This window comes from Podarcis cretensis (assembly GCF_951804945.1).
Source record: "Podarcis cretensis genome assembly, chromosome: 2".
NCBI classification, from domain to species: Eukaryota; Metazoa; Chordata; class Lepidosauria; order Squamata; family Lacertidae; genus Podarcis; species Podarcis cretensis.
This window is the reverse complement of record NC_137171.1, coordinates 2825263-2838995: the sequence shown is the minus strand read 5'-3', so window position 1 is coordinate 2838995 and position 13733 is coordinate 2825263. Positions and strand designations below refer to the sequence as shown.

Sequence of the window (13733 nt, the reverse complement as noted above, 5' to 3'; positions counted from 1 at the left end):
CAATTAAAAAACCTCCAGTTTTTCCTAAATTCAGTTGCCAAAAAAGAATGCTTTGGGGGGTATCCAAAGGAGTGGTACAGTACACCTCAGGTGCCCCGCAACTTATGTGCAGTCAAAGGAATGTGCGGCATCGGGAAATAAAAAAATAATTCAATTCAAACCCACAAATGGTGGGAGAAAGCTGGAGAGTCCTCATAACTTATGAGGAGACCCACCCCGAGGCCCAAAGAGGATGTCTTTTTTTTTTTTTTTTATAATAATTTTTATTAATTTTCCACACAAATAATAAAGAACAATATAAAGCAGTACAACTTCAAGCTCATCAGTTCATGCCCTTCTTTCTTTGACTTCCCCATACCTCCCCATCCCTGCATCCTTGTTTAATGGTTCTTTAGCAACCCTTAGGTCCATTGTCCTAATTCCCTTTCATAAAAAAATTCTTAAATTTTCTGTTTACTGCTGCAATTCTTTACTTCTTACCCCCTGACATCTTAACACTCCTCAATTTTACAGTTATTTTTAAGATATATTTTAAATTTCTTCCAGTCCTCTTCCATTGTCTCTTTCCCCTGGTCCCGAATTCTGCCCGTCATCTCGGCCAGTCCCATGAAGTCAATCACCTTTGTTTGCCATTCTTCCAGAGTAGGTAGTTCTTGCGTCTTCCAATACTTTGCCAGTAGAATTCTTGCTGCTGTAGTGGCATACATAAAGAAAATCCTGTCCTTCCTTGACACCACTTGGCCCACCATGCCCAAGAGGAAAGCCTCTGGTTTCTTAGGAAAAGTCCACTTAAGAACCTTCTTAATTTCATTATAGATCATTTCCCAGAAAGCTTTAACCTTTGGGCAGGTCCACCAAAGGTGGTAGAAAGTGCCTTCAGTCTCATTACATTTCCAACACTTATTATTAGGCAAATGGTATATTTTTGCAAGCTTGACTGGGGTCATGTACCACCGGTAGATCATTTTCATAATATTTTCTTTTAAGGCATTACATGCAGTAAATTTAATACCGGTGGTCCATAACTGTTCCCAGTCAGCAAACATAATATCATGACCGATATCTTGTGCCCATTTAATCATAGCTGATTTCACCATTTCATCCTGTGTATTCCATTTTAACAGCAAGTTATACATTTTTGATAAGTTCTTAGTATTGGGTTCCAACAATTCTGTTTCTAGTTTTGACTTCTCTTTCTGAAATCCTATTTTCCTGTCCTGTTTAAACGTCTCATTTATCTGATGGTAGTGCAACCAGTCTCGAACCTTAGGCTTTAGTTTCTCATAACTCTGAAGTTTCACCCTTTCGCCATCATATTCTAAAATCTCATGATATTTTGGCCATTTAGAATCCATATTAAGCTTTTTTACTTCCCTAGCTTCCATTGGTGACACCCACCTAGGGGTTTTACTTTCCAACAAATCTTTGTATCTAATCCAAACGTTATACAATGCTTTCCTTACAATATGGTTTTTAAAGCTTTTATACACCTTTACCTTGTCGTACCATAAGTATGCATGCCAACCAAAACTATTATCGTACCCTTCCAGATCCAAAATGTCAGTGTTCTCAAGAAGTAGCCAGTGTTTCAACCAGCAGAAAGCTGCTGATTCATAATAAAGTCTTAAGTCCGGCAGGGCAAACCCCCCTCTATCCTTTGCATCAGTTAAAATCTTAAATTTAATTCTGGGCTTTTTGCCCTGCCAGACAAATTTTGATATGTCTTTCTGCCACTTCTTGAAACAGTCCATCTTGTCCACAATCTGCAACGTCTGGAATAAGAACAGCATTCTAGGCAATACATTCATCTTAATAGTAGCGATTCGGCCTAACAAGGAAAGTTTCAACCTTGACCATATTTCCAGATCCTTTTTAACTTCTGACCAACATTTTTCATAATTATCCTTAAATAAGTTCACATTCTTGGATGTTAAGTTTACCCCCAGGTATTTTACCCTTTTTGTTATTTCCAAGCCTGTTTCATTCTGAAAACTCTCTCTTTCTTCCATTGTTAAATTTTTTTCCAACACTTTCGTTTTTTGTCTATTCAATTTAAAACCTGCTACTCGACCAAATATTTCAATTAATTCTAATACTCTTTTAGTACTGGTGTCTGGCTGTTGCAAGGTCAATACTAGATCATCTGCAAATGCTCTTAATTTATAATGTCTAACTCCGACCTGAACTCCTTTAACCAACTGGTCCTTTCTGATCATATTTAACAAAACCTCCAGGACTGATATAAAAAGCAGAGGGGATATTGGGCAACCCTGTCGTGTACCTTTTTCTATAGGTATTTCTTCTGTTACCACGTTATTTACAATTAATTTGGCCTTTTGTTGAGAATATATTGCACCTATACCGTTTTCAAAACCTTGGCCTACCCCCATCCCTTGGAGATTCTTTTTCATAAAAGTCCAACAAATGTTGTCAAAGGCTTTCTCCGCATCCACAAAAATCAAAACTGCTTTCCTGTTAATGTCAACGTCCAGCAGCTCCAAAATGTCTATAATGTTCCTCACATTGTCTGACATATGTCTACCTGGGAGAAAGCCTGTTTGGTCCTTATGAATCTCTTCTGCCAACACTCTTTTCAATCTTTTTGCCAAAATGTCTGCAAAAATTTTGTAATCCACATTAAGTAAAGAAATAGGGCGGTAGTTTTTGACCTGGTTCTTCTCAGTCTCTGTTTTCGGTATAAGTGAGATGAAAGCCTCTTTCCACGATTCAGGTGCCTTTTTCCCCTTCAAAATTTCATTGCAAACTTCCTTCAATGGTTGTATCAGCCGTTCTTTCAACATTTTGTAGTATTTGGCCGTCAGGCCGTCTGGTCCTGGTGATTTTCCCAATTTCATATTTTGAATGGCACCCTCTATTTCTTGTTCTGTTATTTCCTCATTTAAGATCCTTTTACTTTGTTCTGAAATTTTTGGTAAACCGTATTTTCTGATGAATTCTTCTATTTCTTGTTCGTTGATTGGCCCTTGTGCGTATAATTTCTTAAAAAAACTTTGAAAACAATTGTTTATCTCATTGGGTTTGTGGATAATTTTTCCATCCATTTCTAGACTTGTTACAGTATTCATTTTCTGCCTTTTTTTCAATTGCCATGACAGAAGTTTCCCACATTTATCCGCTGATTCAAAAGTTCTTTGTCTCATTTGCTTTATCTTCCATTCTATTTGTTGGTTCATGAGCTCCATGTACTGCATCTGATAAAACTTTATTTCTCTCAAAATCTCATGGGACTTTGGTTTGGACCTCAACTTCTTCTCTCCTTCTTTTATTTTTTCTAGAATTTTTTCCTTCTTCTCATTTTGTTGCTTCCTCTTTATAGAATTTTGTTGAATTAGGAAACCTCGCATCACGGCTTTACTTGCGTCCCAGATTATTCTTTTTTCCACATCTGTTTTCCTGTTGATCTCAAAGTAATCTTTTAATGTTTTAAGGGCCTTCTTGTGGATCTCTTCATCCTTGAATAGGGTGTCATTCATTCTCCATCTAAAGGATCCAGTTGTTGTTAGTTGGCCCAAAGAGGATGTCAGTGAGGCTGGAGGAAGCCCTGAAGAGACTGGGGGTGCAGCGGGGCTTTGCTCAGGCTGCCCAGCCTCCCTGCCTGACCGCTGATGTGCAGGGTAGCGCAGCCGCCACTGCTTTCCTGCATGTCCACCGGCCTCCTGCCGGCCCCAGAGCTTCAGTTCTAGTTGTGGATATTTTTGGATGCAGTATTTTTGGTATGTATTGGAGACAGAGCGGCAGAGAGGGTGTGTAGAGGGCGCTCCCCACTTCACATGATTCCACTTATGTATGCAGAAGCCTCCATGGAAGTGGGGAGTCCCCTGCATAGCACTTGTGAGCTTGGTTGGGGAACTGATCACAAATTCCTGGGATGAGCATGGGCCCAGAGGCATCCTGTTCTTTAACACTTAACATGTGTTTGCCTGGCTAAGTCGCTGTTTTGGACCTGCCTCTTGTTGGTGGATCTCAAGGCTCTAGTGAATAACAAAAGTAGATTCCACATTCCTGAGGACTGAACCTGCATATTCCATAATGACTGAATCCAGCATTAGCGTGTGTGTGTAAATGAGCCATCACAGATACACGTACAATTTTACTGTTTTTTGATTAACACTCAAAATGTAATATTGCTCATTTGAGACAGTCACATGTTCATAGAATCATAGAATCATAGAGTTGGAAGAGACCACAAGGGCCATCGAGTCCAACCCCCTGCCAAGCAGGAAACACCATGAGAGCACTCCTGACATATGGTTGTCAAGCCTCTGCTTAAAGACCTCCAAAGAAGGAGACTCCACCACACTCCTTGGCAGCAAATTCCACTGTCGAACAGCTCTTACTGTCAGGAAGTTCTTCCTAATGTTCAGTTGAGAAGAGTCAAGTGTGTGATCAAATGATGTACATGTGTATGTGAATTGGCCCTGTCACTCTGTAATTTAGAGCAATCTTGCTGTTGGGGCTTGTCAACCTGGGAAAGTAGCCCATCCAGGAGAAGAAAAACTCTGATCCTAAACCTCTGCTGCCCAGCGGCTATACTCATTCATGAGAAAGGCTTTGGGAGTAAACCCCAAGGAAAAATCCTGGAAGAAGATTCCCCAAGGAAAAATCTGTACCCACTGCCTTGTGGGACATGTTTGGGAGAAGCAAAGACTCAGGAGTAAACTCTACACAAATCTTGACTCCCTAAGATGTTTGGATGGCCTTTTGTATGCCTCCTTCCAGCAACTCCTACAGTCCAGCTGGTACCAAATGTATTACTCTGCTTTCCTTTGGACTGTATCAGTGAGGCCAAGAGGTCTTGTGGTCTGGGCAGTCCAGGACCTCTACACACGCTGCCCAGGCTTGCGCCCTGGAAAGGTCACTTCAGTGTTGCTAACGCAACAAAAGTAATGTGGAAGGCAGCAATTACAGGTTGCTGGTCTCTACAGCCACAGCAGGTGCTGTGATTCTCTAGCAGTTTGGCTTCGCTCCTGGAAAAACACCCCGTTGTCTCGAGACAGAGGGATGCCAACAACAGCAACGTACTACTTTTCAGTGCTTAGGGTGAAGTGTCAGAGAGCATGGGTTCTTTCTCCCAAGGAATATCTTTTTTCCTCTTCCACTAGGCATACGCCAGTGTTAGTAAGGCTCCCTTGCAACTGCGGGAGAATCATGACATTGCCAAGGTGATGAATCTCATCGTCTTTCACACTAAGATGCTGGACTCTGTGGAGGACTTGATGGTCGAGACATCGGACCTCTCTATATTCTGGTGTGTATATGGCATGGAGGAAGGGAATAGTGACAGCAGAGCAGATTTGGGGCACACAGGGTGGAGTATGTCGGCTACCAGTACACATGCATCCTGGCATAAATGCAGTCAATGCAGTTAATTTGCATAGTTGTCTGGTTTGGTTTTACGTGGCAAATGTTGGGGGGTTTTTTTGAAGGGAAGGTTAGAAAATAAAGGCCCCAACATAGGCAGGTTCTTTGGGTATAAAGAATGAAGAAAAGAGGGTGCCAATTCACACAGCCATCCTGACTGCAGTGTGGTACTGTTTGTTGCCGGCTCAGATTGTGCTAAGGAGGTGATGAGCAAGTGTGTGAAATGGGTGTGTGAGTTGAGAAAAATGAGGAGGGACTAAGAAAAAGGAGATAAAGATGAAAATGGTGGTGCAAAGGGGTTTGCAAAAAAGGAGGGAGTAGGAGGCATGGGAATGGTATTGGGGATGAAAGCAGGGATATGAAAGGGTCTGCAGAATTGGAGAGAATGGTGGCTTCATCATTGGGCAGAAGGGGAAAAGGGTGCTTCATAGTTGCAGCACAAGGTTGTAGGTGTGTGTGGAAGAGGGGTTGCACAAAAGGAGTGGGAGGAGGAGGCATGGACATGGGGATGAAGGTGAAAACTGGTGCATATAGATGCACCTATTCTTCTATGGGGAACAACCATAGCTCAGTGGTAGACCATCCACCTTGCTTGTAGAAGGTCTCTGGTTCAGTCTCTGGCATCTCCAGGTATGGCTGGGAATGACCTATGAAATTCTGTTGACCTGCTCTAGTCAAGGCTTATCCACACTTCCTCTTCTCCTGCTGCTTTTCCGTGGGAAAACCCACTCTATGGCACTCAGTTGGAGCAAAGGGCAATTTGAGTGATCTCTGGATTAACATTAAAGGGCGGATTTTCCCTGGGAAAGGAGCAGGGCCTGGGAAAACCACTCAGACCCATGCTTAGGAAGCATGGGTCAAGCAGAAACTGCCCAGACCCTTGCTTTCTAGGCATGGGAGAAGTGGAAGTGTGAATGAGCCAAGATATTTCACATCTGGCAACCAAAGTGCCCCTTTGGGTTCAGATAGTACTTGGGTAGACGAGTCTAAAAAGCCCAGGTCACAAATTTTCACAGCCCTCTAGCGACTATGGTAGTTTATTTACCAGAAGTAATGTGTTTAGGGAAAAGCCTCCTAGAAGGCTTAGTTTGGTCAGAATCGAGTACAGTGGTACCTCGGGTTAAGTACTTAATTTATTCCGGAGGTCCTTTCTTAACCTGAAACTGTTCTTAACCTGAAGCACCACTTTAGCTAATGGGGCCTCCCGCTGCTGCCACGCCGCCAGAGCACGATTTCTATTCTCATCCTGAAGCAAAGTTCTTAACCCGAGGTACTATTTCTGGGTTATCAGAGTCTGTAACCTGAAGCATATGTAACCTGAAGCGTATGTAACCTGAGGTACCACTGTATACACTTCCAGAGTTAAATACCTTACCTCTGGTAAATGAGCCATGTATCTGCTAGAGAGCTGTGAAATTTTGTGCGTTGGGCTTTTTACACTCGTCTATCCATGTGCTATCTGAAACTAAAGGGGTGCATTGGTTTTCAGACATGAATTCCCCCCCCAGCTCTCCTACCCCCCTACCATGGTTTCTCAACTTTTAAAAACCCATGACCCCCTTTAGCTAACTTTGACATTCCATACACACACTTTGAACCTGGCTTCCTTAATTATTTGAGTTTTCTGATGGATTGAAATTTTGTGACTTTTAATTATTTACAGTACTTACTTTGTACATAATTTTTGGAAACACTCCTTCCCCACCCCAAAATATTTATATGCAGTGCTGAGCTTGATGGACTTACTCTGCGTAAGGCAACTTCATGTGTGCCCTTGATTGCTCCCACTTGCCCCGGTTCATGACGTCTCACTTCCTTTAACAGTTTCTATGTGCGCCTCTTGGAGAAACTCTTTGCATCCACCATGGAGGAGCCATCAATGTTGCGCTATTCCATTGCTTTCCCGCTTCTGTGTGCCGACTTCAGCCATGCCTCCCATCCATTGTGCCCCGAGGAGGTGCGTATGCATGGGATGGGGAGGGCAAGGAGAAGCAGCTGGAGCTGAAAGAGCAAAGACGCCAAGTGTCAAATCATTGAGAGTGCCCTTACTGGGCTTATATGAGTTCGGCTTTCATGCCTCTGCCTTGTAGTCAGAGCCGGGTCTACTTTGAGATACAAATGTCAAATCCTGCACCAAGATAACCAGAAAAGCAGAACTTTGTCCACTGTATTCATTTATGTAAATGAAGCTTATTATTTGAATAATTTATTCTGTGTGGGTTTGAAAATACAGGGCCAGATTCAAGTAACCTGGTGTACTAGTACAAGGACTCCCATGAAAGCAATGGGACTCTCACATTTCCTCCAGAGGGTCAGGAGAACCCCAAATAGCATGGGGAGGGGAGGGGAAATGGTTCCATCTGGCAAGCCGAAATGCTTTTGCAGACGGAAGGATCATAATTGTGGGGCGCTGAATTCCACCCTTAGGTAAAGGTAAAGGTAAAGGTACCCCTGCCCGTACGGGCCAGTCTTGACAGACTCTGGGGTTGTGCGCCCATCTCACTTAAGAGGCCAGGGGCCAGCGCTGTCCGGAGACACTTCCGGGTCACGTGGCCAGCGTGACATCGCTGCTCTGGCCAGAGCCAGAGCCGCACACGGAAACGCCGTTTACCTTCCCGCTGGTAAGCGGTCCCTATTTATCTACTTGCACCCGGAGGTGCTTTCGAACTGCTAGGTTGGCAGGCGCTGGGACCGAGCAGCGGGAGCGCACCCCGCCGCAGGGATTCGAACCGCCGACCTTTCGATCGGCAAGCCCTAGGCGCTGAGGCTTTAACCCACAGCGCCACCTGCGTCCCACCCTGAATTCCACCCTTACTTTTGTTTAATTTAAGCTGCAACTTTCTAGGAAGTAAGCCTTACTGAACACGGCAGACCTTTCTTTGGATTAAAAAATGCATAGGATTAAGCTGGTAGGCCTGCAGATTTATGCTCACTTTACTCAAGAATAAATCGCACTGTCAGTGGACAGAGAGCTTTGCTCTCCTGGAGGCTACAGTGACAGCAGGCCTTTGGAGCCCCATTCTTTTAACCCTGTCTTGTGACAATGAACAAGGAAAGTGCCCACTCACGGCCTCTGAGAGGGGCAGCCAGCAGAGACTTGCAGCAAGCATGGCACCTAAAGCTCCCTTGTAGATCTCAGGTGCTTCTTTCTTTTCCTGGTTCAGTATCCTCATCTGCAGAGCTGTGCCTTGGGTCTGTGCAACAATTTCCTGGAAGAGATGGCTAAACAGGCTTGCACTTGTATCCTGGATGCCTCTGCTGAACAGCGCAACCTGAGTGAGCAGGTAGGAAGCCAACTCCTTTATGGACGCTGGGCAATGGGCATTGGAGGCAGATCTGGGACTGGCATGAAGAGAGTGGGGAAAGTGGCAGTATTCTAGTGGAGTTCTGTGCAGCATAGGATAGCGCAATCACTATTCTGTGATTGGAGCATATGGGGCAGGGGACAGGGGAAGATCGGGCAGAATGTATGACTAATTCAGCTTGCCAGACATTTCCTGGGCATGTTGAACTCAGAAATGATGGTTGGCCAAAATGGAATGAAAGAGGGAAACCCAGGTAGATAAAATCTGATTTGGAAACTTGAAGATATCTTGCACTTTGAATGACAAGTTTGAATCCTCCTGTTTTATTATTGTGTTACATTTATTTCCCACCCAATGCAGCTCACGGTAAAATCCAATGTCTCATAAAGAGGCAAAACTACAATAAAATGGTATAAAAATCAAAATCATATGAGAGCAGATAAAAACAAAAAAACTGCATGGATTGTTGGCTTGATGAATCTGGTTTGTTCTTCCTCTCTGCATGAGGCCTGTGTTGTGTACTTGTTCTTGGCTGATCTGCAGAATGAGCATTGATGTGCAAAGAATCTTACTGGCATAGCAGGTTGATAATCCAATCTCTTCTAGAACACATTCAAATAAGCATCAAAAGCAGAGTTAAAATCTTACAATCCTGGTTGCAGTCTGTTGGGCAGGACAAAGGAATGATAGGATTTGATTTGATATTCCACTTTTCCAATAACAAATGTTGAGCTCAGAGTAATCATCATAACATTGCAATCACTGTATTATCAAACACAGTTGCATATGAACGAAGCAAACAACAACAGCAACAAATTCATTAAAACAATTAATTCAATTCAATACTGTCAGGGTACAGTGGTACCTCTGGTTACGTACTTAATTCGTTCCAGAGGTCCGTTCTTAACCTGAAACTGTTCTTAACCTGAAGCACCACTTTAGCTAATAGGGCCTCCTGCTGCCGCCGCGCTACTGGAGCACGATTTCTGTTCTCATCCTGAAGCAAAGTTCTTAACCCAAGGTACTATTTCTGGGTTAGCGGAGTCTGTAACCTGAAATGTATGTAACCCGAGGTACCACTGTAAATCAAAATATCGGAAAGAGCTGCAGAGCACAAGCCCTGTGACAGATGACATCTTCTCTCTGGGAAAGTGCTTCCATCTTCTGTCAGTGCAGCAGGCAGCACTCTCCCAGGCAATGAGATCCTCCACACTTTTAATGGAATGGAACCCAGGGTGAAGTTATGCCAATGAGGCTGTGTAGCTATGATGAAAGAGGTTCACTCAGTTCTCAGGGCTCCTGTTAAGTCTTGGATAGTTTGGGAAGGAGCAAAAACTGCACACTTCTCTGGCACTGAGCGAACACTCCCACATGCAAGAGGAGTTCACTGTGGCTGTAGGCAGAATGCAGAAAAGGGGGCAGCCGGAGTGAGGAGTCTGCAAAGGATTTATCAGAATAACTGCCTTGTCCAGATTCCTGGTAACCAGGGACCATGCCTGGCTGTTGAAGCAAGGTTTCCCCAGGGAATAATTTTTCTCCTCCCCCACCTGACCCCGCTACCCTTGTGTTCTGAACCACAGACCCCAAGGAAGCCTTGTGCAAGTGATTTGGTGCAGGGTTACCAAAAATGGATGCCTAGAATGCCAGAATAGCCAGTTCTAGCACTTTATTAAGGAAAGATGTAAACTTATAACACAGCGTGCAGGGCCTCACTGGCTTTGCAGACACGAGAGGGGCACCACAACAGTGAGAGGTCCTCATGACATGTCTGCGCCCAAGCAAACAGGCCTTTTGCGCAAAGCAGCATATGTCAGTTTCCCCAGAACCTCCCATCACACACGGCTGGTGAGGCCATAGATGACAGCTATCCAAAGTTTCTCCCCTCTCTTGGCTTAGAGCCCAGCATCCCAAGCAAGGCCAAAGATAAGCACAGCATCAAAGCAAGCCAATTGGCATATATCAAAGCAAGGAAACGTAAATATAGACAAGCTCATTATTTCAGCAACTACCAATTATATTGGGGGTCATCTTGACTACCAAGATGGTGTTTGCAGGCCTTCCAGAACATTTCCCCTTTGGTTCAACACACCTTGTGATTTGCAGCAGACCCTTTCTTAATACACCCACCCACCCATAACCCCCTCGCCTCTTTTATGTCTCCCAGCTCTTACCCAAGCACTGTGCTGCCACCATCAGCAAGGCTCGGAACAAGAGGACCCAAAAAGCATCATCCAAGAAGGGAGAGCCAGAGAGGGACAAGCCTGGTGCAGAGAGCCACCGGAAAGACCGCAGCCTGGTCACCAAGTAAGGCCACAATGAACCCGTGCAGCACGTCATGGGCAACGTTAAACTTCTTCATACCAGCACGATTGAAGCCTTACGGCAGTGTTTCTCAAACTTGGGTCTCCAACTGTTGTTGGACTACAACTTCCATCATCCCTAACCACTGGTCCTGCTAGCTAGGGATGATGGGAGTTGTAGTCCAACAACAGCTAGAGACCCAAGTTTGAGAAACACTGCCATATGGTTAAAACAGGACCGAGGGTGCACTTAAAATGATACCACCTCACCAGTCAAGCATGCAAAGATCTGTCTGGTGGTTAGCATGGAAAATGCCATTAATCCTAGGTGTTTTGCAAGGTGTTTCTATGGCTCCAACTAGGGGGCGGGTCAAAACAAATGTTGTATGGAAGATGCATGCTCTCACATCTCCTTATGTTCTGGAGTTTTAACTTAAAAAGCAGTCATGGCAGTTCCATTTTTTTATTGAAGCAATGGCTGCAAGAGAGGGGATGTTTAAACTTCCCACCATTTTTCCCTGGCTGAAATTGCTCGCTGACCCGAAGCTATTCATAATTTCAGAAATAAGACAGGCATAATATGGTATATGTATTTCCTGCCCAGCAGGGCTAATAGCAGCTTTGGAGAGGCGAAGCTTGGTCAGGAAAACAGTACAGGGGGAAGGGTTATTTTTCTGCAGTGGAGGAGGGATCCTCAAATGGGTTGTTGCAGGACTCTGCAAATTAGGCTACTGTTTCCACCCAGGGTGAAAGGATGACATCCCTAGTTCCTTCCTGCCCACTTTCCTATGCAGGGCATGTGGGAGGGGCCCTCCAAAACTGCTGCTCCAATCAAAATTGGAGCATTCCTGGCCCCCACCCCAGCTTCTTTTTGAAGTTTGTTTTAAAGTCAGAAGATCAGTCACGTCTTATTTTGCCCTTTAGTTGTAAATAAGGCTAAAGCAGCCAGAGGTGGGCAATGTTTCCCCTGCCCGTGGCAGAAAGCTTGCCTATAGCTATCCTGCCCCCCACCCAAAAAAATCTGGAATATTCTCCCACAAAACACTGCAGGGTGGGGCCATTGCAGGGCCTCTTGAACTAGAGACTTGCCAGTCAGAGGTGGAATGAATGAGCTCCAATTTTCCCAGCAGTGAGTCTGACACTGCGAACATCCATTGTTCCTAATGTGTATTTGTGGGGTGGGGTGCTTCCCTGAAGGGAGAACTAGAATGGTGGCAGCAAGATGTGATTCTGGTGTCCTTAGGGAACCAGAGGACGGAATGAATGGGAGGACCCAAACCAGCTACACTCTGTGTTTTTGGGGTGGAGTGCAGGCTTGGGAGAGTGGGTGATCGATAAAACTAATGGCATTTTATGCTTTAAATGACCTGCTACATGTTGAATATTCAATATAATTGGGCCTGTTTGACCAGAGATAGGGCATTTTGGTTATAATAGGTTGCATTTTCATATGTATATTGTGTGTGTGTGTAAACAGACATGATCAGAAGAGCAGGGGATGGGAAGACAGTGTGTCCTACTGCCCCTCCTTCTGTCCTTGGTTGCGAAGTGCTTCTGGAGTTGGACTGATGTGGTTCTCGCCTGGCCAGTACTTCTCTGCCTCCTGCAAACCAGGCAGTCGGTATCAATTGCTCTAACCCACTATCATCTTCTCCCCACCCCCACTTCCAGTCTGGACAAGCTGCACCTGACGCTGACTGAGATCTGCTGGAGCCTGAACAACGTGACCAGTTTTGCTGTCTTTGAGCACACCGTGACTCCAGCAGAGTACCTCAGCAGCCAGCTGGAGACACGCCTTAGCAGGTACAGGACGTGAGGGGCGCAGCAGGAAGTGATGTGGCACTATTGATTATGGGTCTGTTCTCGAGAGAAGCCATAGAAGTACACAGCTATGGTGCATGTGCTACAGCTTTTGCTCAGTAGTGCCGATTATGTGGGAGAGGCAGGAAGGTGGCAGTGGGGTGGATTTGTTAGATATGAACACTTGAGTCTTGCTTAATTACACTGAAGTGTAATTACACTGATGTGTAATTAAGTTGGCTGCCCCCAAAGTGCTGCTGCTGTCCTCTGTCCCATGCACTTGCTTCTGTTGGCTTAGTGCTTCAGTCCTGGTGACTGCATCTCCTGAACATGTGTTGGTAGATTTCACAATTTGAGCTAGCTGACCTCGTATTTAGCAAAACTTAACTTAATCGGCAAAGCTGTTGAGGTTAGGTTTTGCAGCAGGTTCTGACAGCAGGCTTTGACTGCCATGCCAGAGGCGAGAATTTTTGCCATTTACCATCTAAGCCAAAGGGTGTTTCCTCTGGGGACTGTCTTCTACTCTTTTAAAATGCCCATTCAGTTACCAACACCTACTAGGTTGCTCTCTTCCCCTTAGTAATGACACAGTTATTTTGATAGTGAGGGCTTTTTTAAAGAATCATGTATCTGTTGTGAAACTCCCTTGATTTGTCTTTGTGAAAATATTATGGGTAACAATGTATTGTAGGTGTTTTCATATTTTAATTTTTGTTTCGTCATTCTTTGTGGCAAAGTGCTTATGGCTAACTGTATGGAGAAAGAGGAGTCAGCAAATCAAGTGATTGCTGCAAAGATTAAAGTCCCAGAACAGAGCTGGCAGGATCACAGCGAAGCACTTGATAGTCTCATCACCCTGACAGGAGCTGGGCTGGGCTCATTAGTGAGCAATGGGGAGCAGATGCTCAAACTTTGCTAATTTTCAAAGGACCACTGTTTCCCCCAA

The 13733-nt window shown here is 44.6% G+C and overlaps 1 protein-coding gene across 5 annotated transcripts in view; it reads left to right on the top strand.

The window, feature by feature from the left end:
• NCKAP1L (NCK associated protein 1 like) overlaps nucleotides 1-13733 on the top strand; it is a 75951-nt gene that overhangs the window by 27649 nt on the left and 34569 nt on the right. For all 5 annotated transcript variants that reach the window (XM_079967795.1, XM_079967797.1, XM_079967796.1 and 2 more), the window contains exons 16-20: nucleotides 5124-5269; nucleotides 7207-7339; nucleotides 8547-8666; nucleotides 10852-10991; nucleotides 12659-12790. In XM_079967795.1, coding sequence (XP_079823921.1) covers nucleotides 5124-5269; nucleotides 7207-7339; nucleotides 8547-8666; nucleotides 10852-10991; nucleotides 12659-12790 — 671 coding nt within the window. The remainder of the gene's footprint in view (nucleotides 1-5123; nucleotides 5270-7206; nucleotides 7340-8546; nucleotides 8667-10851; nucleotides 10992-12658; nucleotides 12791-13733) is intronic.